At 45.0% G+C, this 25237-nt stretch overlaps 1 protein-coding gene across 4 annotated transcripts in view; it reads right to left on the bottom strand.

Moving 5' to 3' along the window:
• Positions 1–3920: 3920 nt before the first annotated feature.
• The window catches only part of OS9 (OS9 endoplasmic reticulum lectin), a 32645-nt gene continuing 11328 nt past the window's right edge, over positions 3921–25237 (bottom strand). The window contains exons 6-15 of one of the 4 annotated variants that reach the window (XM_006933858.4): positions 8907–9117; positions 8690–8794; positions 8375–8475; positions 8145–8196; positions 7368–7456; positions 6863–7141; positions 6392–6581; positions 5287–5451; positions 5008–5120; positions 3921–4694 (exon numbers count right to left, since the gene is read on the bottom strand). In XM_006933858.4, the coding sequence (XP_006933920.2) occupies positions 4569–4694; positions 5008–5120; positions 5287–5451; positions 6392–6581; positions 6863–7141; positions 7368–7456; positions 8145–8196; positions 8375–8475; positions 8690–8794; positions 8907–9117 (1431 nt within the window). In that variant the 3' untranslated portion in view covers positions 3921–4568. The remainder of the gene's footprint in view (positions 4695–5007; positions 5121–5286; positions 5452–6391; positions 6582–6862; positions 7142–7367; positions 7457–8144; positions 8197–8374; positions 8476–8689; positions 8795–8906; positions 9118–25237) is intronic. The other 3 variants (XM_003988956.5, XM_006933859.4, XM_003988955.5) reach the window with 3 other exon arrangements.

Below are 25237 nucleotides of genomic sequence, written 5' to 3'. Positions count from 1 at the left end.
CAGACCCGTCCCTCAACCCCATGATCCCTCCCAGCCAGGGCTAAGAGGATGTGAGGTGGCTGGGAGGGTTACCAGGCCTCCTTCCCCATCCCCAGAAAGGGGGTGGTGGGGTGGATTTACCTGGCCCAGCCCTGCCTCCTTTAATCAATCCAGCCCTTGGGCCGTCTGTGTCAGTGGTTTCCGGTCTTTTTTCTTTTCTTTCTTTTTTTTTTTCTCTCTCTCTCGGCTAAAATATTTTTCAAAGGACCAGGTAATTTTGGGGAGGGGAGAGGGATGGGGGCAGGGGGAAAGGCCCCCATCTCCTCTGAGGCAGGTGGTGTGAATCTTCTTCAACAGCAATTAAAGAGGAAGTGATTTTGTCTAGGGGTTGAGCTGCTGGTTTGTTCTGTAAGAGGCGGGTCAGGGAACGGTCTTGGTCAAGGTGGGGAACTGGAGGCGGGGAGTGGCCCAGCGGAGGGTGCCTCTGCCGGGGCTGGTGACAGGGCAACATCCAGGCACGAGGTGGCAGGTCAGATACTTCATCATGTGGTGGAAGGAAACAGGCAGGGCAGAGCCACAGTGGGGATCCAGGGAGCAGAAAAGTCAATGACTCCCAAGATGACCCTGTTTCTGGGAAGGAGCTGCCGTGTGGAACTTAGGGGACTCTGAGGACAGGGGAGAGGCTGCTTGGAGAGGCGAACAGAGGGGGTAGCTTTGGTTGAGAGCAGGAACCTTGGAGTCAGATCTGAATTTGAAACCAGGCCCTCCACTTCAAGGCTGGGTGGCCTTGAGCGGGTTACCTTGGTGGCATCGGTTTATTTGTAACCTGAACAATATCTGGTGAGAAGGACCTGGTAAGGACTCCAGCACTGGCCGGGGAGGACCACCCTAGGTACCCGATACCAGAGGTAGAGCTCATTATAGTAAGGACCTGGGGACAGAGGTAGAAAGTCTGTCTCCCAGCCGAAGTCCCCGGTGTCTGCAGACTCCATGCCCAGCTGCTGTGGACATCTGCCCACCTCCATGTCATCTACAGGGCCAATGAGGCCCCAGCAGACTGAGGCCAGTGCTGCCCCAACAGCTGCAGTTCTTCTGGTTCAGCGTGTAGCCAATCCTGTTCGTCACACGCAGCAGAAAGCATTTGCCCTGATAGAAGGACTAGGTGGAGTGGTGTTGGGCCGGCAGCCAGCGCAGGTTGGGCACAGCCACCGCACGTTGTCATTCAGTCAGTGGCCCCGCGTCTTCTGGTAGAGGCCCCTTCCCCTCAGTCCCACGACGACGACGTACAGCTACAGGTGTGCCATGAAGCTAACAAGGTGTGGCTGCAGCGGCAGGTCCAGGTCCCTTTCATGTGGAGGCCCTGATTCTCCAGGATTCTAGGCCGAGCGATCACCCAGCACAGCAGCCTGACACAGGAAAGGTGAATGCAGGGTCGCAGGGGCGGTGACAGGTGCAGATGCAGGGGCATAGTTTGGGAAGGCAAAACGAAAGGAAGAGGGGAAAGTAGCAAAAGAGACTCAAACAGGAACGCCTGGCCCGTCTGTCTTTTGGCTCAGAGACCCTGGACTCCCGCGCTCCATTTCCACTTTACTTCTTAGTGGCAAAAACTCACTCCCTTCCTCAGAAGCTCAGTGTGAGAGAGTATGAATGAGGAGGAAGTAAGGACCCTGGAGAGCATGAAATCACCAGAGGGAAGCATGGGCCGGTGGGAAGTGCATTTCCAGCCTGTGGCGGAAGGTGGTCATGGTCAAGGTGTCAGCAACTCCCCGCAGCAAATCCCAACACTAAGTAATCCACTGAATTCTTTTTATCATGGGCTGCATCTTTGGCCTTGTGGGAAATATAAAGGGTGTAGTGGATGGAATGACAAAAACGTCAAGCCCTTCAGGCTGTGCAGAGTAGGATTCTAGAAGGAGACTCCCCGGGGTGGTGGGGGGTTGAAGGGGAGCTGCTGCCCTTTTACATCCATGCCACCTTCCCGGCTCACCTTGGGCATCCTCACCTGGATTCCTGCTGTCCCTCCCCATCCCCTCCTGGTTGCTATCTGCCACACATCCCACTCGCCTCCTTTTGGTTGCCTTAGCACAGCTGGGGCAGGCCGACTTTCTCCATGGGAGTTTCACCAAAAGCCAAAGGAAAGCAAAAACGAATTTACTGTTGAAGGTACAAGATGATTGAATCTAGCGATGTTTCCAGAACTCAGCTTTCTGATGATGTTGAGTCCATCCCTATCAAATCAAAGAGAACTTTCCTGCCCCAGTCTCTGCCCGCTCCCCTATTCTGAAAGATTTCCAATGGAGCTTCAGATCAGCTTTTGGGATTCCTTCTAAGGCTCTTGCCTCCAAGAACCATCTAGTCTCTTCAGAACTCAGGAGCTGGTTGAAGTTATTGAGCACTTCCTGTGGGCCAGGTGCTGTGCTAAGAGCATGACACACACACTAGATTTCATTCAATACTCAAAACCACCATCGGAGGCCAGTGCAATCATCCAGAACTTACCCGGGAGGAAGCAGCACTTGAAAAGTTAAGTAACCAAAACAAACAAATAAACAAAAACTAAAGTAGCTGGTTCAACGGCCCCACTGACAGTAAATAAAAGAGTGAGGATTGGAACCCAGAATTCTGATTACAGATGCACTTGAGGCAGGGTCTCAGGTCTTGCACAGTAAAGCATTCCTCTCCATAACAGATACAAGTGGATCTGGGGAAGCAGGATTTCACAAGTCCACCTGCTTACATTTCTTTTTTATTTTTATTTTTTTTTTAACATTTATTTATTTTTGAGACAGAGAGAGACAGAGCATGAATGGGGGAGGGTCAGAGAAAGAGGGCGACACAGAATCTGAAACAGGCTCCAGGCTCTAAGCTGTCAGCACAGAGCCCGACGCGGGGCTTGAACTCACGGACCGCGAGATCATGACCTGAGCCGAAGTCGGCCGCTTAACCGACTGAGCCACCCAGGTGCCCCAAAAGATTTTTTCTTTTTAATGTTTATTTTTCAGAGACAGGGAGAGACAGCATGTGAGCAGGGGAGGGGCAGAGAGAGAGAGGGAGACACAAAATCCATAGCAGGCTCCAGGCTCTGAGCTGTCAACACAGAGCCTGCTGCAGGGCTCAAACTCACAAGAGATCGTGACCTGAGCTGAAGTGAGATGCTTAACCAACTGAGCCACCCAGGTGCCCTTACATTTCCATATAAAACAATTTAAGCATACCATGCAAAATAAGCACCAGTCCACATTCAGAAAGAAGAGGGATGGTCTCAGACAACTTCCTTCAACAATCGAATCTCTTTGCACTTCTGGAGACCTGGGAGTTCAGTGCCCTCTATCTTACCTTGTGAGTGCAGTCTTTGGCAGAAAGACTATATATCTCAGAGATGTAAAGAAGGTGGGGGGGGGGGGGGCAGTGAGGGGCCCAACATCTGTACTTGGCAACAAGGAAGAGATGGAGAGACCTACCCAGACCCACCTGCCCTTGGCATAGTAGGAAGCTGGCATGTGTGGGCAATGCCCTCTTTGGGCGTGGTGAAGGGTAGAGTCTTTACTGGGAGAAATGAAGCGGTACGGCCAGGTGGGCACGGGGTGTGGGTGGCAAACACAAGCTGCGGCACGCTGCTGGGAGAGAGTTCAGCAGGAGGATTCCCCTGGTGGCGGAACTCCGCGGTGTGCACTTGGCTTTGGGGTATACAGGGGGAGAAGAGAAGGAACAGAAATAGGTGAGGAAAAGTGTTGCAGTCCTTGGCAGGCCAGTGGGCTTTGTTTCTCTGTCCTGGCCTCTTCCCGCGTGCCCCAGTGCCCACTGAGGCCACCTAGGGCGTGCGGAGCACAGAATGGTTTCAGAGAGAGTGCACTCCACCCTGAGAACAGTCAGCCTCATGCGTACTAGAGCTCCCACCCCACCTCCCCCTGAGAAGAAGACGAAAAAAAAAAAGATTGACGGATGGTCCAGTTCTTTATTTGGAAACCTGATTGTTCAAGAACATGGTGGGTGGTTCTGTACCCCACCCTTTTCAGTGGGATTGTGTCAGAGGTGGTGGGCAACTCTCTCCCATTTCCTCAGAGACAGAGGGGGAAGCACCTCAACTCAGAAGTATGGATTATAGGGAACAGTGTGGGAAGGGAGAGGAGTGGGAAATCCCAAGCCAATCCAAGGGAAGGGGGTGACCCTGAGGAGCAGTTCGGGCAGGGGGTGGGGGGCCTGCTGAACTGCCCCACTCTTCTTGCTCTCCCTGCCCTCCTCCACGCAAGAGATCTCACCAACTCTCCAGGTAGGGAGGGGAAAGGAACCAACAAGTTAAGGGGCTGGTACCAGGGCGGGCTGGAGAAAGGAAGGGGTTGTGGGGAGGAGCCTGGGAGAGCAAACCCGGCAGGCCCAGTTGGTCTTGGGCAGGTCTGAGCAGCAGCCGTGTGCTCCTGCCACGCCCCCCCCCGGGGGGGGGGGGGGGGCAGGATCGGCTGGATGCCAGGGTCCGAAGCTCAGCTCTGCCGCTTAGCCTTCAGGGCCCGGGTGGCTGGCTGGTGGGGGAGAAGGCAGGGCCAGTCTAGGCAGGCCCGGGACTCCCTGGCCAGCAGACGGCAGCGGTGGTCTCAGAAATCAAACTCGTCCAGGTCCCCCGTGCCCTCCCCGCCGCGAGAGCCCCACACGCGGCGGTAATTGCTCTCCAGCTCCTTCTGCCGTTGCCGCTCTTTCTGCGCCTCCTCGGCTCCCTGCACCTGCGCGGAGGGTGTGTGTGCCTTGAGTGAGGTCGCTGCTGGGGAGCCAAGGGCGCCCTGGGCTCCGGAAGATCCAAGGACACGGGCGGCTCGGGGGAAGGCAGGGACCCGGCGCCCGCGCTTCGCGAGCGGCTCCGGCCGAGGACAAACCCTCCCGGCCACCAGAACCGCCAGCCTCGAATCACAGAAGGACAGAAGGTGGCGGCGAGGCTGGGGCTAGCCAGCGTGGCCGGAGCCCCGCTCTCAGCTCCAGGGCGTGCTAGAGCAGGGCCAAGGCTTGGAGATCCGGGACTGGGGGCGGGCGGCCTCTCACCAAGATATTGAAGAAAATCTCCTTGAGGTTTCTTGTGTCCTCGTCAGTCAGCCAGCGTGCGTCCTCCTCTGTCCCTTCCGCGCCGGGTCGCACGATTTTGATTTCAATTTTCCCTGGAAAGGAGCCACGTGGGCAGTGAGAGGCGAGGAAGGGTGGGAGCCTCGGTGCAGGGCCTCTGCCCCCCAGGCGCCCAGCCAGGTTTCCACCGGGACCCAGCCCCTCCACCTCGGGCAGCAGGCCCTGCCAACAGCTCTTGGGCCAGCCAGCCCCAGGGCCCACCTTCCGCCGTGAGCCCCTCCCTCTCCAGCAGCTCTTTCACCAGCCCCTCGATTTGTTTCAGCTGTGGGTTTTCCCGTTTCATCTCGAGGACAGTCAGATCCTGATTGGGGCCTCCGTGTCGGAGCTTGGTGACCCGGACCCGGACTCTGTGCTCAGGATCCTCCTCTTAGAGGGGGAGACACACAGGGAGACACAAAGCAGAGCCGTGACTCCAGGTTAGGGGCTGTGGTGGTCACCTCTCCCTAAGCCACCAACGGGTTTCAGCAGTTTTCCACCTCAAACGCATACATGAACCAGGGCTCAGAATAAATTAGAGCTTTATAGGCTCTATAAAGCTAAGAGCCTATAAAGCTCCCTCCCCCGGCTACAGCCTCCCTCTTCCCTCCCGAACCAATAATTCTGCCTATCCCCTACAGGAAAAATGGCTGTGTTTCCTGAAGCAAAAATCAAGCCACCTGGGCCAACAAAGAAGTTTTGTTTTAAGAAGCAGGTTCAGAAACTGTGGCTTGGTACTCCACATGCTGGTACTCGAAAGACATTCCAGTGTTTATAGAGATAGTGGGATGGAAGGTTGAAAACAGAACCTTCCGTTTGGAATGTCTGATCTCACAGGACCCTGTGGAATGGACATAAGGGGGTACAGGAAGACGGAATAACTTCAAGTCTGTCCAGGCAATTGGCTTACGAATAGCTGGGCTTGCCCTATCCACACCCAACCAGCTGGGGCCTCTCGCGGTGCGAAGTCCTAACTGTTGACAGGCTGCGTCCTTCACAGGTGTGTGGACTTCAGCACACAGGCTCATTCACAGTCATTCCATGAATATCTACAGACCACCCACCATGTGCCAGGAAAGTGCCAGGCAGTGGGTGCACAGGAGCAAACCAGAAAACAAGACAGACATGCTCTTAAGGCTGCTTCCCAAGAGGATGAATAGAAGGTGGCCAGGCAAAGGGATGGAGGCAGTGAGAACAGCGTTCCAGAAAGAGGGAAGAGAGTAAGCACTCTCAGAAGGGAAAGAGCAGGATGCCCTCCAGGGTGCGTGGGCCTGGGCCCAGGGACAAAGACAATGGGCTTGACTGCCCCTCCCTGTCTGACAGCTCTTACCTGCTGGTTGGGGGGAGGGGGGAGGCTTTTTGGGGACAACCCTCCTTTTCCTGTGCTTCTTCACCAGCTCTGGACTCTGTTTTTCCTCCAGCCTTTTGATGAGTTTGTTGAGAGTGGATGTCAGGGCCAGCATTGCCCGATCACGCTCGGATTCCTTCTTCAACCCGTCTGGGTCCAGCTCCTTCTCTGTCTGGAATGCCCAAGCAGGAGTGGAGAGTCAAGGGTCTGGGGAGTGAAGGTCAGTGGTCCGTGCTCTACTGGAGAGTACTAGCTAAGTCTCATGCCTCTCTCTGCTCCCCCTTTCCTATTGTCCCCCTCCTTTTATTAAGTAAACAACTGCCAGCTGAGGGTGTCCCGTCCCAGGCCCTGCGCTGTGTGGATGCTGACCTTTGCTCCCCTGCAGCCCCTCGGCCTGTCCCTCCCCACGGGAGCGGCCAGCTGCGGAAGCGTCAGGGTGAGAACTGTGCTCACCTCCCGGATGATGTTCTCCAGTTCCCGCTCCATGCCAGCCTTCACCTCTGAGCGGAGCCTGTCTCGGTCTGACGGGAGCAGTATGCCTTCCAGTTCCTTCTCAAACTCTCCCAGTAACTGCTGTTCATCCTCATCTTCGTCTTCATCCTCCTCCTCCTCCTCCTCTTCTTCTCCCTCGTTCTGATGATCTGCGTCACTCTTCGCCTTCACCTCTGCTTCCTTTTGAGGGACGTCTGTGGCATCATCTGCAGGCTGCTCTTGGCCTCCATTTGGCTTCCCCTGGGTGGACGGGAATCAGGAGAAAGAGGTGGACGGTTGGGGTTTCCGCAGAGACGCAAGGGCGGCAGACCCACGGTGGCTGGAGTGTGGTAAGGGGCACTCAGGGGGAGAAAACAAAGGGAGTCCACAACCCGCTGGGCTGCCTTCAGGCCCAGGTCAGAGGCGGTTTCCTAAGTGCTCCCAGCAGGGGGGCAGGCTCTCCCCCTCCCTTGAGCCGGGCCTATACCTTTTTTGTTCCACCTTTCAGCTCCTCTATCAATCGAATCAAGTCCGCAGGACTCCGGATGACTTTGACCTGCACGTTGTTCTGAAAATCTGAGATGAAAGGGCAGGAATGGACCAGTTGTGTCCTAAATTCTATTTTGATTTCCTAAGGCGAGGAGAGGAGGGGACCAAGGAAGGACATGGTCCCTGCCTCCAGGACTACTTGTCTGTAGTGAGATGGGGGACGACATAGCCACCCCCTCACCCCGAGAGCACTGGCCTACGGTGGACCCACAGTGGGGAGAGGAGGATACTAACAAGCAAAGTCACACATGCACGGCCGAGGCCCTGCTGGCAATCACTCCAGTTTTTAGGACCACAGAAGAGACTCTCGGGCCACAGGCTCCACTTCCCCAGATACTGTTCTCCCCTTTCCACAAATACAAACCATTTATTGTCCACCCTGTTCCAGGCATTCTGCCGTGAGCTACAGACTCGTTCTCATTTAACCTCACCTCAACCCTATAAGGTAGGGGTTATTACCCGCTGGTAATAGACGAGGAAACTGAGGTTAAGTGAAACCACCCAGGATTACAAAGTCAGCAAGTGGTGGAACCACTGTGTTCTGTTATCTCCCCAGAATAGAACTGTTGCCGGGAAATAGTATCACCTCCTGTAAAAATGAATTCACTGCTGGCCTGGCAGCCCAGCCTCCCCCCATCCCCCAGTGGTTAGTTCCACCCCATGCCCACCCCCAAATACATTCAAGCAGTCAAGGACACACGGAGGGCTCACTCACCATGAGGAGGGCCTGGAGCTGGGTCTGCTGCCTCAAGATTTGGTTCCTGCTCCTGATGTGGAGACAAGGGTAGAGTCAAGTACACACGCTTGTTTATGCCTACCACACGCTGAAGGCAGTGGTTCTGGGTTTAGCCTGGCCTCCCTAGAAAGGGGTACGTCATCTCATAATGACCTCAGCTCACCCAGGGTCAGCCTTATTGGAGAAATGGTTGGGAAGCTGGCTCTCACCTCAGCCTGAGCCTCCTCCCCACCGGCGGCCTGGTCCTCTGGCTCACGAAGCATCTTCCAGAAATCTGATTCCTTACCGTCATCCTTGGTTGGACGTGCACCTGGGATACAGAGAACAGGGAGGAATCTGAAAGGAGGGGAGAAACGGAAGGGAGCAAGTAGAATGGGGTACACTCCCCTCTGCTATTACTAAGGAATCAGGGCCCATAGTACTCCCCCCGCCTCTGACCCCCAACGGTCAGTATAGGATGGTAAGACTGGGGAAAGGGAAGAAATGGAGAGAAGTTTCATGGAACAGGGGCTCCAAGGTCCTACCTGCTCTCCTTGGGGGCACTGCTCCCGGCTTGGCCTCGCTCCACATTTGTGGCTCTAGGTCGTGCAGTTCCTCTATGACTTTGTCTCCATACTGCTTTGAGTCTACTGAAAAACAGTGTGTAGGCAGGACAAGGCCACATGCCTCTGGGCTCTCCGTATCTTCTGCTTATCCGTCCCCACGTCTCTCCTTCCTCTCCCTGCTCTTCTAATTACTCACCAGCTTGCCTCTGAATGTAGGCCATGTACTCCTCAGGCTGCAGAGCAGGGTGACACAGGATGGCCTGGGGAGCAGCACTGGGTGGGGGCCGGAGGAGAGGGTGGGGGCAGAGCCGAGGAGTCCGAATGGTCAGCACATAAGAGCAGGACAGGGGCTCATCCACTCGATCAATGTAGTCCCCAGAAATACCAGCACCCTCGTCACAGAGGAACTGCCAGGACAGAGAGGGTAAACAAATAATAATTACCACTAATAATTAGCTTTAGTTCTCAGAGCAGCTGCCTTTTGTTAAGCATTTACTGTGTGTCTGGTACTGTGCATACATTGGGATATGACATTTTACATACATTAGTTCGTTGAATTATCACACCAACCTAGTGAGGGAGGGATTAGTATCTCAACTTTGTGGCTCGAGAAACTTAGGTTTGATGCAGATAAGGGACTTGGTCAGGTTGACCACTAGTAAGTGGTCAAAAATAGGAACCGAATTCAGGCAGCTTCACTGTAGGTAACCAGACAATTTTTGTTTCACGTTCTTCCTTTATATAAATACAGTATATATATCTCTATCTATCTATCTATCTATCTATGCAATTGTATATATGCAGTGTGTATATATATATATATATATATATGTGTGTGTGTGTGTGTGTGGGCATATATGTGTATATGTGTGTGTGTATATGTGTATATATACACACACATTTGACCCTTGAACAATGCAGGGGTTAGGGACACTGACCCTCATGCAGTCAAAAATCTGCATATGACTTCTGATTCCCCCAAAATTTAACCACTAATAGAGCCACAAGAGATCACTTTTTACTGTGATATGCAATTTACCGGAGACAAATTGCTCACGCAGAGACGAGAGAAGATTCCTCAGAGACTAGAGAAGATTCGCATCATGGACTTTTAAGCAGATACAACACTTGAGCTCATCACAATAGCAACAGGAGGTGGCTACAAAATTGCTACAGTAGTACAATGTTTACTACAGTTTATTTTACGCCCTTGTGATTTACCACTGCATCCTTAGGGTTGTTTACATTTCTCTCCACTGTGAATGGCGCAAAAAAAAAAAAAAAGCAAACTAAACCCAAAGCAAGCAGAGGCAAGTTAATACAGATTAGAACAAAAGTAAGTGAAATAGAGAATAGAAAAACAATAAAGAAAAATCAATGAAACTAAAAGCTGTTTTGAAAAGATCAATAAGGGACAAAACTTCCTCTAGACTTACCAAGAAAAGAAGACTCAAATTAGTATAATCAGGAATGAAAGAGGGGATGTTACTATTAACCTTACAGAAATTAAAAAGGATTATAAAGAAATACTATGAACACCTACATGGCAGCAAATCAGATAACTTAGATGAAATGGACAAATTTCTAGAAAGTCACCACTACCAAAACTGGCTCAAGAAGGAATAGACATTATGAATAGACTTATAACAAGTAAAGAGACTGAATTAGTAATCTAGAAACTACTCACATAGAAAAGCCTGGGCCAGATGGGTCTACTGGTGAGTTCTACCAAATATTTAAAAAACAATAAATACCAATCTTGTTCAAAATTTTCCAGGAAAAAAAAAAAAAAAGAAAAGGAGGGAATATTCCCCAATGCATACTACAAAGCCAGTGTTATTACCCTGATACCAAATCTAGACAAATATATCATAAGGAAAGGAAACTATAAGCCAATATCTCTTATGAATATAGACCCCAAGTCCTCAACAAAATACTAGTTAGCCAAATTTAGCAACATATAAAAAGGGTTATACACCAGACCAAGTGGATTTATCCCAGGAGTGCAAGGTTGGGCTAACACACACAAAAATCAATTAATGTAATTAATATATCCCACTAACAGAATAAGGGACAAAAACCACACGATCATCTCAATGGATACAGAAAAAGCATTTGACCAAAATGTGACTCCTCTTCATGATTAAAACATTCAACAAACTTGAAATAGAAGAGAATATCATCAACCTGATAAAAGGCATCTATTAAAAATCCACACCTAACATTACACTTAATGGTAAAAAGCTGAACGGATTCTCCCTAAGACCAGGAATAAGACAAGGCTGCTTGCTTGTGCCACTTTCACTCAACACTGGGTTGGAAGTTTTGACCAGGGAAATAAGGTAAGAAAATGAAATAAAAGGCATCTATGTCAGAAAGAAAAACGTAAGACTATCTCTATTTACAGATGGTCTTAGAGACAGAAAATCCTAAAGAATCTACTAAACTACTAGAACTAACTTACAAGCTCCATAAGGTTGCAGGATATAGGAATCAACTGTATTTCTTTTTTTTTTTTTTTATTTTTTTTTTTAACGTTTATTTTTGAGACAGAGACAGAGCATGAACAGGGGAGGGGCAGAGAGAGAGGGAGACACAGAATCGGAAGCAGGCTCCAGGCTCTGAGCCACCAGCCCAGAGCCCTACGCGGGGCTCGAACTCGCGGACCGCGAGATCGTGACCTGAGCTGAAGTCGGACGCTTAACGGACTGAGCCACCCAGGCGCCCCAGGAATCAACTGTATTTCTATATCTGCAATGAACAATTCAAAAATGAATAAAGTAACAAAAAGAAAATAATCCCATTTGCAATAGCGTCAAAACAATAGTTAGGAATAAATGTAGCAGCAGGGCACCTGGGTGGCTCCATCAGTTAAGTATCCGAGTCTTAATCCCAGGCAGGTTCCACACTGTCAGCTCAGAGCCCCACGTGCGGCTTGATCCCACCAACCGTGAGACCATGACCTGAACTGAAATCAAGAGTCGGATGCTTAACCAAATGAGCCACGCAGGTGCCCAAGGCGTCCAATTCTTGATTTTGGCTAAGGTCATGATATCATGGGGTTCATGAGACTGAGCTGAGAGCGTGCAGGCTGCTTGGGATTCTCTCTCTCTGCCCCTGCCCCACTCTCTCTCTCTCTCTCAAAAATAAATAAACTTTTAAAGAAAGAAATAAATGGGGCACCTGGGTGGCTCAGTCGGTTCAGTGTCTGACTTTGGCTCAGGTCATGATCTCACGGTTCATGAGTTCGAGCCCCATGTCGGGCTCTGCACTGACAGCTTGGAGCCTGCAGCCTGCTTCGGATTCCATGTCTCCCTTTCTCTCTGCCCCTCCCCCGCTTGCACTCTGTGTCTCTCTCTCTCTCAAAAATAAATAAAAACATTTAAAAATTTCATTAAAAAATTATTAAAAAAAGAAATAAAGAAAAGAAAGAAATGTAGCAAAAGAAGTGCAAAACTTGTACTCTGAAAACGAAAACATTTTTTTAATGTATTTTGTTAAGTTTATCTATTTTGAGAGAGAGGGAAAGTGAGTGCATGCAAACACAAGCAGGGAAGCAGGGAAGCGGGGGGGGGGGGGGCAGAGAGTTGAGAGAGAGAGAGAGAGAGAGAGAGAGAGAGAGAGAGAGAATCCCAAGCAGGCTCTGCACTGTCAGCATGGAGCCCGGTGTGGCTCCGTGAGATCATGACCTGAGCCAAAATCAAGAGTCAGAACCTTAACTGACTGAGTCACCCAAGCACCCCGGCTATAACACATTTCTTAAAGAAGTAAAAAGTTAAAGACTGAAATAAAATGGAAAGATATACAAGCTCATAGATTAAAAAACTTAATATTGAATGTTAACATTAAGATGGCAATCCTCCCCAAACTGATCTTCACATTCAATGCAGTCCCCATCAAAATTCCAGCTGGCTTCTTTGCAGAAATTAACTGATCCTAAAATTCATATGAAAATTCAAGGGACTCCAAATAGCCAAAATAATCTTGAAAAAGAACAAAGTTGGAGAACTCACGCTGATTTTAAAACGTACTACAGGGGCGCCTGGGTGGTGCAGTCGGTTAAGCGTCCGACTTCAGCCAGGTCACGATCTCGCGGTCCGTGAGTTCGAGCCCCGCGTCAGGCCCTGGGCTGATGGCTCAGAGCCTGGAGCCTGTTTCCGATTCTGTGTCTCCCTCTCTCTCTGCCCCTCCCCCGTTCATGCTCTGTCTCTCTCTGTCCCAAAAATAAATAAAAACGTTGAAAAAAAATAAATAAAACGTACTACAAAACTACAATGATGACAGTGTGATACTGACACAAAGATAGATACATAGCGCAGTGAGATAGAATTTAGAGTCCAGGGGCACCTGGTGGCTGAATCAGTTAAGCGCCCAACTTCAGCTCAGGTCATAATCTCCCAGTTTGTGAGTTCAAGCCCCACATCGGGCTTTGTGCTGACAGCTCAGAGCCTGGAGCCTGCTTCGGATTCTGTGTCTCCCTCTCTCTCTGCCCTTTCCCCACTGAAGCGCTGTCTCTCTCCCCCTCTCTCTCTCTCTCAAAAATAAATAAACATTAAAAAAAATTTTTTTTTTAAATTTAGAGTCCAGAAATTAACCTTCACTTTTATCATCATTGATTTTTTTGAAAGGTTACCAAGGTAATTCATTGATGGGAATCATCTTTTCAACGAATGGTGCTGGGTCAACTGGAAATGAAGTTGAAGCCCTATCTCATACTATATACAAAAAATGATAACTCAAAATGGATCAAATACCTAAATGTAAAACTATGAAAGTTTTAGGAGAAAATACAGTTATAAGTCTTCATGGCCTTAGATGAGCTAATGGTTTGATATGACATCAAAGGCACAAGTAACAAAAAACAGATAAACTGGAATTCATCAAAATTAAAAGCTTTTGTGCTGCAAAGGACACCATCAAGAATGTGAAATGACAACCTGAGAATGGGAGAAAACATTTTCAAATCATGTATCTGATAAAGGATTTGTGGTTTTTGTTTGTCTGTTTTGGGAGAGAGAGAGGGCACAAGTAAGTGAGGAGCAGAGAGAGGGAGACAGAGAAACCCACGAGGGACAGAGAGAGGGACAGAGAGAGAATCCCACGCAGGCTCCGCACTGTCAGCGCAGAGCCCAAAGAGGGACTTGAGCTCAGGAACCATGAGATCATGACCTGAGCCAAAGTTGGATGCTTAACCGACTGAGTACCCAGGAGCCCCTTGACAATAGATTTGTATCCTGGATATACAAAGAAACCTTGTAACTCAATAATTAAAAGACAAATAATGCAATTAAAAAATAGGCAAAGTATCTGAATAGACATTTCTCCAAAGAAGATACACAAATCGCCAATAAAGCACTCAAAAAGATGTGCCACGTCATTAGCCATCAGGGAAATGCAAATCAAAACCACAATGAAATGCCACTTCAGACTCACTAGGAAGGCTGTAGTTTAAAAGACAAAAACAAATGTCGATGAGGATGTGGAGAAACCCTCAAATACTACTAGTGGGACTGTAAGATGGTTCTACTGCTTTGAGAAAAGTCTGGCAGTTCCTTCAAAAGTTAAACATAGAATTACCATATGACCCAGCAATTCTACTCCTTCCTTGGTATATACCAAGAGAAACGAAACCTACGTCCACACAAAACCTTGATCCCAAAGGTTAAAAGCAGCATTGTTCGTAATAGCTAAAAGGTGAAAATAACCCAAACGTCCATCAAGCGATGAATGGATGAACAGCGTGTGCAACAGTACTTGGGAATAAAATGTAAGGAAGTACCGGTACATGCTACACATGGATGGTCCTAGAAAACACGGTGAGTGAAAGAAGCCAGACACAAAGGTCACACGTTAGAGGATCCCAGTCACAGGAAATGTCTAGAACAGGCGAATCTGTAGAGACAGAAAGATGAGACGTTGTCTAGAGTGGACGATAGGGTTGAGGAGACGCTGGAGTGGAGAGTAACTGCCAAAGAATAGGGGCTGTATTTTAGGGTGGTGAAGAGGTTCTAAAAGGAACGGTGGTGCTGGTGGCACACCTCCGTGAGTATGCCACAAACCCCCGAACTGCACACTCAACTGCATGGGATGTGAATTCGATCTTGATAAACCGTTACTGAAAAAAATAAAAGAAAGTAAGTACATAACTTCAGATGAAAGAAAAGGCGGCATGTTTAAGACCAAATGAAACGGGGGCGCCAGGGTGGTTCAGTTGGTTAACGCCTGACTTCGGCTCAGGTTATGATCTCATGGTTTGCGAGTTTGAGCCTGGGGTTGGGCTCTGTGCTGACAGCTCGGAGCCTGGAGCCTGCTTCGGATTCTGTGTCGCCCTCTCTCTGTCCCTCCCCCACTCACACTCTGTCTCTATCAAAAATAAACAAATATTTAAAAAAAATTTTTAAAAAGACAAAATGAAGCAAAAGAAAGGAGAGAAAAAGAAGCAGAACAGATGGAACAAAATAAAGCAGAAAATTAAATGTTAGACATAAATCCAAATATATATACGTACATAAAATAAATGGTTAAAATTCCTAAAAACACAACTAATTATATGTTGTTTATAAAACAAACTGAAAACATAAGAATATAGAAAGGATAAAAGTAAAAGGATGAAAAAAATACAGGGGAGTCTAGCTGGCTCAGGTCGCTTAAGCGTCCAACTCTTGATCTCAGCATCATGAGTTCAAGCCCCACATTGCACAAAGTGTGGAGCTACTTAAGAATATATATAGTAAACAACTCAATGAAAGTTGTTACAGTTATATTACCACATAAAAGATGTTAAGTAAAACAATTTAAGACCAAAAAGGTCAATTCATAATGTTAAAAGTTCAATTTATTAAAAATAGATCTACCCTATGACCCAGCAATAGCACTGCTAGGAATCTGCCCAAGGGATACAGGAGTGCTGATGCATAGGGGCACTTGTACCCCAATGTTTAGAGCAGCACTCTCAACAATAGCCAAATTATGGAAAGAGCCTAAATGTCCATCAACTGATGAATGGATAAAGAAATTGTGGTTCATACACACAATGGAATACTACATGGCAGTGAGAAAGAATGAAATCTGGCCACTTGCAGCAATGTGGATGGAACTGGAGGGTATTATGCTAAGTGAAATAAGTCAGTCAGAGAAGGACAGATACCATATGTTTTCACTCATATGTGGATCTTGAGAAACTTAACAGAAGACCATGGGCAAGGGGAAGGGGAGAAAAAGATACAGAAAGGGAGGGAGGCAAACCATAAGAGACTCTTAAATACTGAGAACAAACTGAGGGTTGATGGGGAGTGGGGGGTGGGGAAAGTGGGTGATGGGCATTGAGGAGGGCACCTCTTGGGATGAACACTGGGTGTTGTATGGAAACCAATTTGACAATAAATTATGTTTCATATTTTAAAAAAGCTCAATTTATGAAGAAGATAATTTAAATTGTATGCCATTCTTGGGGCGCCTGGGTGGCTCAGTTGGTTGAGCATCCGACTTTTGATTTCCGCTCAGGTCATGGGGTCATAGGATCGAACCTCACCCTGGGCTCTGTGTTGAGTGTGGAGCCTGCTTAAGATTCTCTCTCTCCCTCTGACCCTCTTTCCCACTCATGCTCTCTCTCTAAAGTTAAAAAAAAAATTGTATGTAATTCTTTATCTTTCTTATTATCTGTCTCTCCCAACTAAAGCAGGAATTTTTATCTGTTTTGCTCACTGAAATATCTGTAACAACTACTCCAGTGCCTGGCATGGAGAAGCTCTCAATAAACATTTGTTGAATAAATTAATACATACCCCCAAGGTACATAATGCAACAAGTGATAGAATAATAATGAATACACTGAAAGCAGAGTAAGGAATAACAGATCAGTCTACAAGTGCATAATTACATCAGAAGACAGATCAGTAAGGATACAAAAGATTTGAACAGCATGGTTAACAATCATGAACTGAAAGACAGACATACAGAAAACACTGTAGCTAATAATAGGTACACGTTTTCAGGCACAAAGAAACCTTCAGAGAAACAGACATACGCTGGAACATTCAACAAGTCTCAACAAACTTAAAGGACTCACATAGTACAACCATCAAATAATCTATGTAATTATGAGATATAGAAGATAACCAGAGAAACTTGAAGATACTGAATATTTCATAATAATAAGGAATTACTGGTAATTCTTTAGTGTGATAGGGTACGGAGTTATGTTTTTCAAAGAGTTTTAACCTTTTAGGGACACCTACAGAAATATTTATTGGTGAAATGATATCTAAAATTTATTTCCAAGTAGTTTGGGAACAGAGGTACTAGTAGAGGGAGGTGGGCAGGAAAATAGATGAAGTGAGACTGGCCATATTTGTTGAAACTAGATCATCCCGGGGGTCATTGTACAATTATCTCTGATGTTCTGTGTTTTTAGCCTTCCGCAATAAAAGTTTTGCAAAGAGAATCTTAAATATATATAACCTGTACCCAGCAATTATACTTTTAAGATATATTTACACACGAACTACGTATAATGTAATAAGTTTTTGTAGTAACAAAAAATATGGAGGGAAACTATTTACTCAGTCCATTTATGATGACAAAATGATGCAACATTCATACAATGGAATATTGTGCAGATGTAAAAACAAAGAATAAAGCTCTAGATGGATGGCCATTGAAAGATCTTTAAGAATTATTGTCAAGATATAGAAAAACAAGGTGCAGGACGTGTGTTTAATATACTAAATATTGTGTGTAAAAAAGAGAGAAAAAGCAATAAGCTTCTCTAGTCCTAACCGCTTGTGAACCCCGGAGAAAGGCTGGAAACACACATGAAGCACTCAGAACAAGGTGACCTGTACGGGTGGGAAGCCACAATGGGAACTGAGCAGGTGGGAGAGCAGTTGGGGAGCGAGAATTTTCATTGTGCACCTTTCTATATCTTCTGGGTTGTGAATCATGAGAAAGCATGATCCATTTGAAATTTAGATGAAGAAATTTATAATGGCCACAAAAAGTTGTTGTGAGAAATACCTAAAGCAGTACTTGGAGGGAAATTTATAAGAAACATTTATTTAAAAAAAAAAAAAAAGGAAGAGCTGAAAATGAAGGAATTAAGCATTCATTTCAAGAAGTTGAAAATAGAACGGTAAAATAAACTCAAGAAAGCAGAAGGAAGGGGACGCCTGGATGGCTCAGTCGGTTAAGCTTCCGACTTCAGCACAGGTCATGATCTCACGGTTCATGAGTTTGAGCCCCTCGCCAGGCTCTCTGCCTGCTTTGAATCCTCTGTTCCCCTCTCTCTCTCTGCCCCTCTCCCACTCTGCCTTTCCCCCACTAATTCTCTCCCTCTCTCTCTCTCTCCTGAAAATAAACATTAAGAAACAAAAGAGGGGTGCCTGAGTGGCTCAGTCAGTTAAGCATCCAACTCTTGATTTCAGCTCAGGTCATGATCTCACGGTTTGTCAGTTTGAGCCCCACGTTGGACTCTGCACTGACAGCGTAGAGCCTGCTTGGGATTCTGTGTCTCCCTCTCTCACTGCCCCTCCCCTGCTCATGCTCACGCACTCATAAATACATAAAAATTTTAAAAATTAAAAAATTTTTAAAAAGCATAAGGAAGGAAATAAAGAGTGAAATTAATAAAATAGAAAACAAATACAATACAGAAATTCAAAAGAGCCAAAATAGTTGGTTCTCTGAAAAGAGGATTACAATTGACCAAACTCTGGTGAGACTGACCAATAACAAAAGAGGCCAAAATCCCCTCAGGAACGAACAGAAAAACCTACTCACAGATGCTACAGAGATTAAAAAATAATAGAAGGGTATCGTGAACAACTTCATGACAATAAATCTGAAAAATCAGATGAAATAGACAAATTCCTAAAAAAATACAACTTACTAAAACTGACCCAACTAGCAATAGAAAACTTTGAATATTCCAAAAACTACCAAGGAAAATCAAGTTGAAACTCTTCCCACAACAAAAACATAGACAAACATGATTTTACAGGTGAATTCTTGCAAACACTCAAGGAGTAAAAAATTGTAATCTTAAACATTCTTCAGTGTATAGAAAAAGTAAGAACATTTTGAACTCATTTTTTTTTTAATTTTTTTTTCAACCTTTTTTATTTATTTTTGGGACAGAGAGAGACAGAGCATGAACGGGGGAGGGGCAGAGAGAGAGGGAGACACAGAATCAGAAACAGGCTCCAGGCTCCGAGCCATCAGCCCAGAGCCCAACGCGGGGCTCGAACTCACAGACTGCGAGATCGTGACCTGGCTGAAGTCGGACGCTTAACCGACTGCGCCACCCAGGCGCCCCGAACTCATTTTTTGAGGGGAGCATAACCTTGTTACCAAAACATGATAATGACAGTACTAGAAGGAAAAACTACAGGTCAATATTTCTCAAGAGAGATATATATAAGTCCTTTAAAAACCAGCAAACTGAATCCAGCAAGACCTAAAAAGGATAGTCAAGGATAATACATATGACCAAAGTCATTCATTTCAGGAATGCAAAATTGGTTTAACATTAGAAAATCAATAAATGGTTTAATTTCAAATGAAAGTTTGGCTTAATATTAGGATATAAATTAAGTATATTAGTTTAAATCAGTTTCATATTAGTAAATAAATACTTGGAAAAAATGATCAGTTCTTAGGAACCAGTGAAATGCAAATTAAATTCATAATGAGATACCATCATACATCCAATAAGTCAATAAAAATTTGAAAGTCTGGTAACATATATTGGCCAGGATATGGAATGTTGGGAGTATTTTTGCAATAAGGATATGAATGGGAACAAAAACTTTGGAAAATATTCTGCAGTGCCAAATAAGGTAGAACAGGAGCTTACTACCATATCCTACGACCCAGCAATTGTACACCCAGGCAAATTTCTCCATCAAGAAATTCTCGCACATTGTATCAGGAGGTACTTAAAAGAATTTTGCATATAGCAGCAGTTTCTGGGAATAGCAGAAAACTGGAAACAACCCAGATGTCCACGAAAAGTAAGGTAGATGAACAGGGGATAATGAAATATACGAAGGAATACTAGACAGGCATGGAAGTGCCCTAGAGGTACCGCCATGGACAGAGATGAATCTCACACACGCAGTACTAGGCAAAAGAAACAGAACCCAGATTTCCTTGTATGCACTCTGCATGCTTTCATACAATATGACACCATTTGTATAAAGTTCAGAAAAAAAAATCCTAAATTAAATGAGATGCCTGCACAGATGGCAAAACCTAGAGAAAAGCAAAGGAATTCTCCTTATCAGGATAGGACGGCTGTTAGCTCTGTGGTGAAGGGAGAGAGAGGGATGCACCGTGTGGGGGCACGGAGGCGTTTTTAAGGTACTATCTGCATCCTTCCATAACCCAAGGCGATTAGATAGGTATTTCCTTTATTATATTATTCCTTACACAATACACGTATGTTTTATACCATTTTATGTATTGTGGCATATTTCACAATATTTTTTTATGTGATTAGAAAAAAGAAGGCCACAACATTAAGGTACAAGAGAATATAAGAGGAATAACTTACCATGAAGATATCACAACTCTAAATTTACATTTCTCTGACACAGCCTCAAAATAGATGAAGGGAAAATTAACAAAATTGCCAAATCCACCATTACAGAGAAAATTTTAATGCACCCCTTTCAATAATAACTGGCCACCTGGCCAAAAAACGTTAGTAGGTAACTTGACCAATACAGTTAGAGTCTTGAACTAAATAGAGAAAACACATGCTATCAAGCGCACCCACACCATTTTTTAAAGTTCGCCACAGAGAAAATCTTGATACAACAAATCACTGACACGATGGCCTAAAATTAGAAATCAATAGCCATATATAAAAACAAAAATAGGGGCACCTGCGTGGCTCGGTATGTTGAGCAACTGACTTTTTTTTTTTCTCTCAACGTTTATTTATTTTTTGAGAGAAAGAGAGTGTGAGGGGGAGAGGGACAGAGAGGAAGATACAGAATCGGAAGCAGGCTCCAGGCTCTGAGCTGTCAGCACAGATCCAGATGCGGGGGCTCGAACTCAGGAACCGGTAGGATCGTGACCTGAGCTGAAATCCCACGCTCAATAGACTGAGCCACCCAGGCACCCAGAGCAACTGACTCTTGATTATGGTTCAGGTCATGATCTCACGGTTTGGGATTGAACCACACATCTCGGGCTCTGCGTTGAGCTGGCAGCGCGGAGCCTGCTTGGGATTTTCTCCCTCTCTCTCTCTCTCTCTCTCTCTGCCCCTCCCCCACTTGCTCTCTAAATAAATAAACTTAAAAAAATAAAAACAAAAATAAAAGACATTTGTTTAGAAATATAATAAGCGTAAATCTGAAATAAGTTCTCAAGCAGAGCACAAATAACAATGACAATGGAAATGCTGCATATCAAAACTTGAGGGATGCAACCCACATGGAGTTAAATGGACAGCTTTACCCATGCGTGAGTAGGAAAGGAGAGTCCGTGAAGCATCCCACGGTTCCTATTATGGACAAAGGGATAATCTCTCTCTTATACAAAGAGTTCTTATCAGTTTAGAAGAAAAAGATCAACAATCGATTAGGGAAATAAGCAAAGAATTTGGATGGTTGAAAGAAAAGAGTAAAGGCTGAAAGAGAGAAATGCCTCTTAAATATGATTAAGATTACATACCTTTTCCCAAGATAAATGCAAGTTAAAACCATACTAAGAAATCACTGTTTATCTGAGGCCTGTCTGATGATTGGCCCAAATCTGAAAGTTTAAAAATACATTGCGTTGGCATGGCTGCAGGGGAACAGGCATTCTCATACATTGCTGGAGGGAGAGTAATTTACCTAAGCAGGGTAACTTGGCAGTACATATAAGAATTCCACCAATCTACTTCTAGGAATTTAACCTACATATTCTCTGTGAATAACCTACATTATTCACTGCAGTACTTTTGTGTTAATAAGAGTTAAAACAACCTAAATGTCCATCAACAAGGTACTATTTAGCCAAATGATAGTACAGTGTATAAAAGAATAATAGCAGGGTGCCTGGGTGGCTCAGTCAGTTAAGCATCTGACTTTGGCTCAGGTCATGATCTCATGGTTCATGAGTTCAAGCCCCACGTCGGTCTCTGTGCTGACAGTTCAGAGCTTGGAGCCTGCTTTGGATTCTGTGTCTCCCTCTCTCTCTCTGCCCCTCCCCTGCTCACGCTTTGTCTCTGTCTCAAAAATAGGTAAACACTAAAAAAAATTTTTTTTTAATTTAAAAGAATGATAGCAACTATAAAAAAAAAGAACAAGAGGGGGATAGGCAAAATGGGGGAAGGGGGCCAAAAAATACAAACTTGCAGTTATAAAATAAGTAAGTAATGAGGATCTACAGCATGGTGATTATAGTTGATAATATATTACACATTTGGAAGTTGCCAAGAGTGTAGATTCTACAAGTTCTCATCACAAGGGAAAACAATTTTAACTATATGTTGACAGAGGTTAACTAGACTCATTGTGGTGATCATTTCACAATATATACAAATATTGAAACATATTGTGCACCTGAAACTAATATAATGTTATATGTCAAATATACCTCAGCAAAAAGATAGGTAAACAAACAGAAAGAAAAACAAAGGAAGGAAAGGAGGGAGGAAGGGAGGAAGGAAAAGGAAATTATTTATATATGTATTTGGCAAGGGCTCAAAGATAAATGTTTGTATGTGCACTTAAAAAAAAAAATCTGGGGCGCCTGGGTGGCTCAGTCGGTTAAGCGTCCGACTTCAGCTCGGGTCACGATCTCACGGTCCGTGAGTTCGAGCCCCGTGTCAGGCTCTGGGCTGATGGCTCAGAGCCTGGAGCCTGCTTCCAATTCTGTGTCTCCCTCTCTCTCTGCCCCTCCCCTGTTCATGCTCTGTCTCTCTCTGTCTCAAAAATAAATAAACATTAAAAAAAAAAAATTAAAAAAAAAAAATCTCTGAGTCAGGGAGCCTGGCTGGCTTAGTCAGTAGAGCATGTGTCTTTTGGAGTGGTGAGTTCGAGCCCCACCTTGAAGGTAGGGTTAACTTAAAATAAATAAATAAATAAATAAATCTCGGGGCACCTGGGTGGCTCAGTCAGTTAAGTGACTGACTTCAGCTCAGGTCATGATCTTGTGGTTCGTGAGTTCGAGCCCCATGTCGGGATCTGTGCTGACAGCTCAGAGCCTGGAACTTGCTTTGGATTCTGTGTCTTCTCTCTCTGCCCTCCCCTGCTCGCTCTCTGTCTGTCTCTCTCTCTCAAAAATAAATTAGCATTTAAAAACTTAAAAAAAAACAATACAAGAAAATTATACACCAACTCACTTATGAAAATAGCTGTAAAATCAATTAAAATATTAGGAAGCTAAATATATCACTGTATTAAGAATATTTCAAGGGGTGCCTGGCTGGCTCAGTAGGAAGAGCATCTGATTCTTGATCTCAGCTCAGGTCTTGATCCCAGGATCATGAGTTCAAGTCCCACACTGTGCTTTGCACTGGGCACAAAGCCTACTTAAAAAACAATAATAAAATAAAATCTTAAAAAAAAAAAAAAGGCAAAAAGGAAACGTTATGACCATGGATTATTCCAGAAATGCAAGGGTAAAAAAACTTAGAAAATGAATTAGTTGAATTCAAGTAAAGATGAAAAACCATATGACCATCTCAATAGATATATAAAAAACATGGGTTAAAATTCACACCTACCTATGATGAAAATATTACACAAACTAGGAATAAAATAGATCTTCATTCAGTTGGTAAAAGGTGTCTACAAAAACCCTGCAGGAAAACACGATGTTAATAGTGTAACCTCAGTAGTACTCTCTTTAAAATCAAGCCAAAGATGCCTACCTCACCCCTTGAATTGCACTGCAGGTATAAGAAAAATGGCATATATAAGGATTAGAAAGGAAGAAATCAGAGTGTGTCTATTTGCAGATGACATTATTATTCACATAGAAAATCCATGAGAACCTGCAAGCTATTATAATGTAACTTTTAAAGGATGTCATTTACAATAGCGTCAAAAACTATAAGGTACCTGTAGGCTTGAAACATTTGCCCACATGCACAAGTCACAAACAAAAAGCTACAAGGTATCTAGGACTAACCTCAAATGAGATCTATAAGAGCTTTCACAGAGAAAATTAAAATCTTAGTTTCGTACAAGGCAGTAAGTAAATAGAAGTAAATATTATGTTCATTGTGAATGAAAAGTCAGTATCATAAAATATCAATTCTCTCCAAATTAATATAAAATTCAATGTAATTCCCCATTAAAATCCCCAAAAGACTTTTTTCACAGAACTTGTCCAATAATAGCTCAGACAGTTTTGACGAACAAAGAAAAATGCATACTATCAGATACCAAGACTTACTAAAAAGCTATAGTATGTAAAACAATGTGAGTTGGCACAGGAATAGACAGACTATTGAAACAAAAAAGAATGGCACAAAAACAGACACATAGACCAATGGAATAGAATAGAAACCCCAGAACTGGACCCACAAACGTATGGCCAACTCATCTTTGACAAAGCAGGAAAGAACATCCAATGGAAAAAAGACAGCCTCTTTAACAAATGGTGCTGGGAGAACTGGACAGCAACATGCAGAAGGTTGAAACTAGACCACTTTCTCACACCATTCACAAAAATAAACTCAAAATGGATAAAGGACCTAAATGTGAGACAGGAAACCATCAAAACCCTAGAGGAGAAAGCAGGAAAAGACCTCTCTGACCTCAGCCGTAGCAATCTCTTACTCGACACATCCCCAAAGGCAAGGGAATTAAAAGCAAAAGTGAATTACTGGGACCTTATGAAGATAAAAAGCTTCTGCACAGCAAAGGAAACAACCAACAAAACTAAAAGGCAACCAACGGAATGGGAAAAGATATTCGCAAATGACATATCGGACAAAGGGCTAGTATCCAAAATCTATAAAGAGCTCACCAAACTCCACACCCGAAAAACAAATAACCCAGTGAAGAAATGGGCAGAAAACATGAATAGACACTTCTCTAAAGAAGACATCCGGATGGCCAACAGGCACATGAAAAGATGTTCAGCGTCGCTCCTTATCAGGGAAATACAAATCAAAACCACACTCAGGTATCACCTCACGCCAGTCAGAGTGGCCAAAATGAACAAATCAGGAGACTATAGATGCTGGAGAGGATGTGGAGAAACGGGAACCCTCTTGCACTGTTGGTGGGAATGCAAATTGGTGCAGCCGCTCTGGAAAGCAGTGTGGAGGTTCCTCAGAAAATTAAAAATAGACCTACCCTATGACCCAGCAATAGCACTCCTAGGAATTTATCCAAGGGATACCGGAGTACTGATGCATAGGGCCACTTGTACCCCAATGTTCATAGCAGCACTCTCAACAATAGCCAAATTGTGGAAAGAGCCTAAATGTCCATCAACTGATGAATGGATAAAGAAATTGTGGTTTATATACACAATGGAATATTACGTGGCAATGAGAAAAAATGAAATATGGCCTTTTGT

The sequence above is a fragment of the Felis catus genome, chromosome B4 (assembly GCF_018350175.1).
Source record: "Felis catus isolate Fca126 chromosome B4, F.catus_Fca126_mat1.0, whole genome shotgun sequence".
Classification (NCBI taxonomy): Eukaryota; Metazoa; Chordata; class Mammalia; order Carnivora; family Felidae; genus Felis; species Felis catus.
This window is presented reverse-complemented; position numbering and strand designations above follow the sequence as displayed.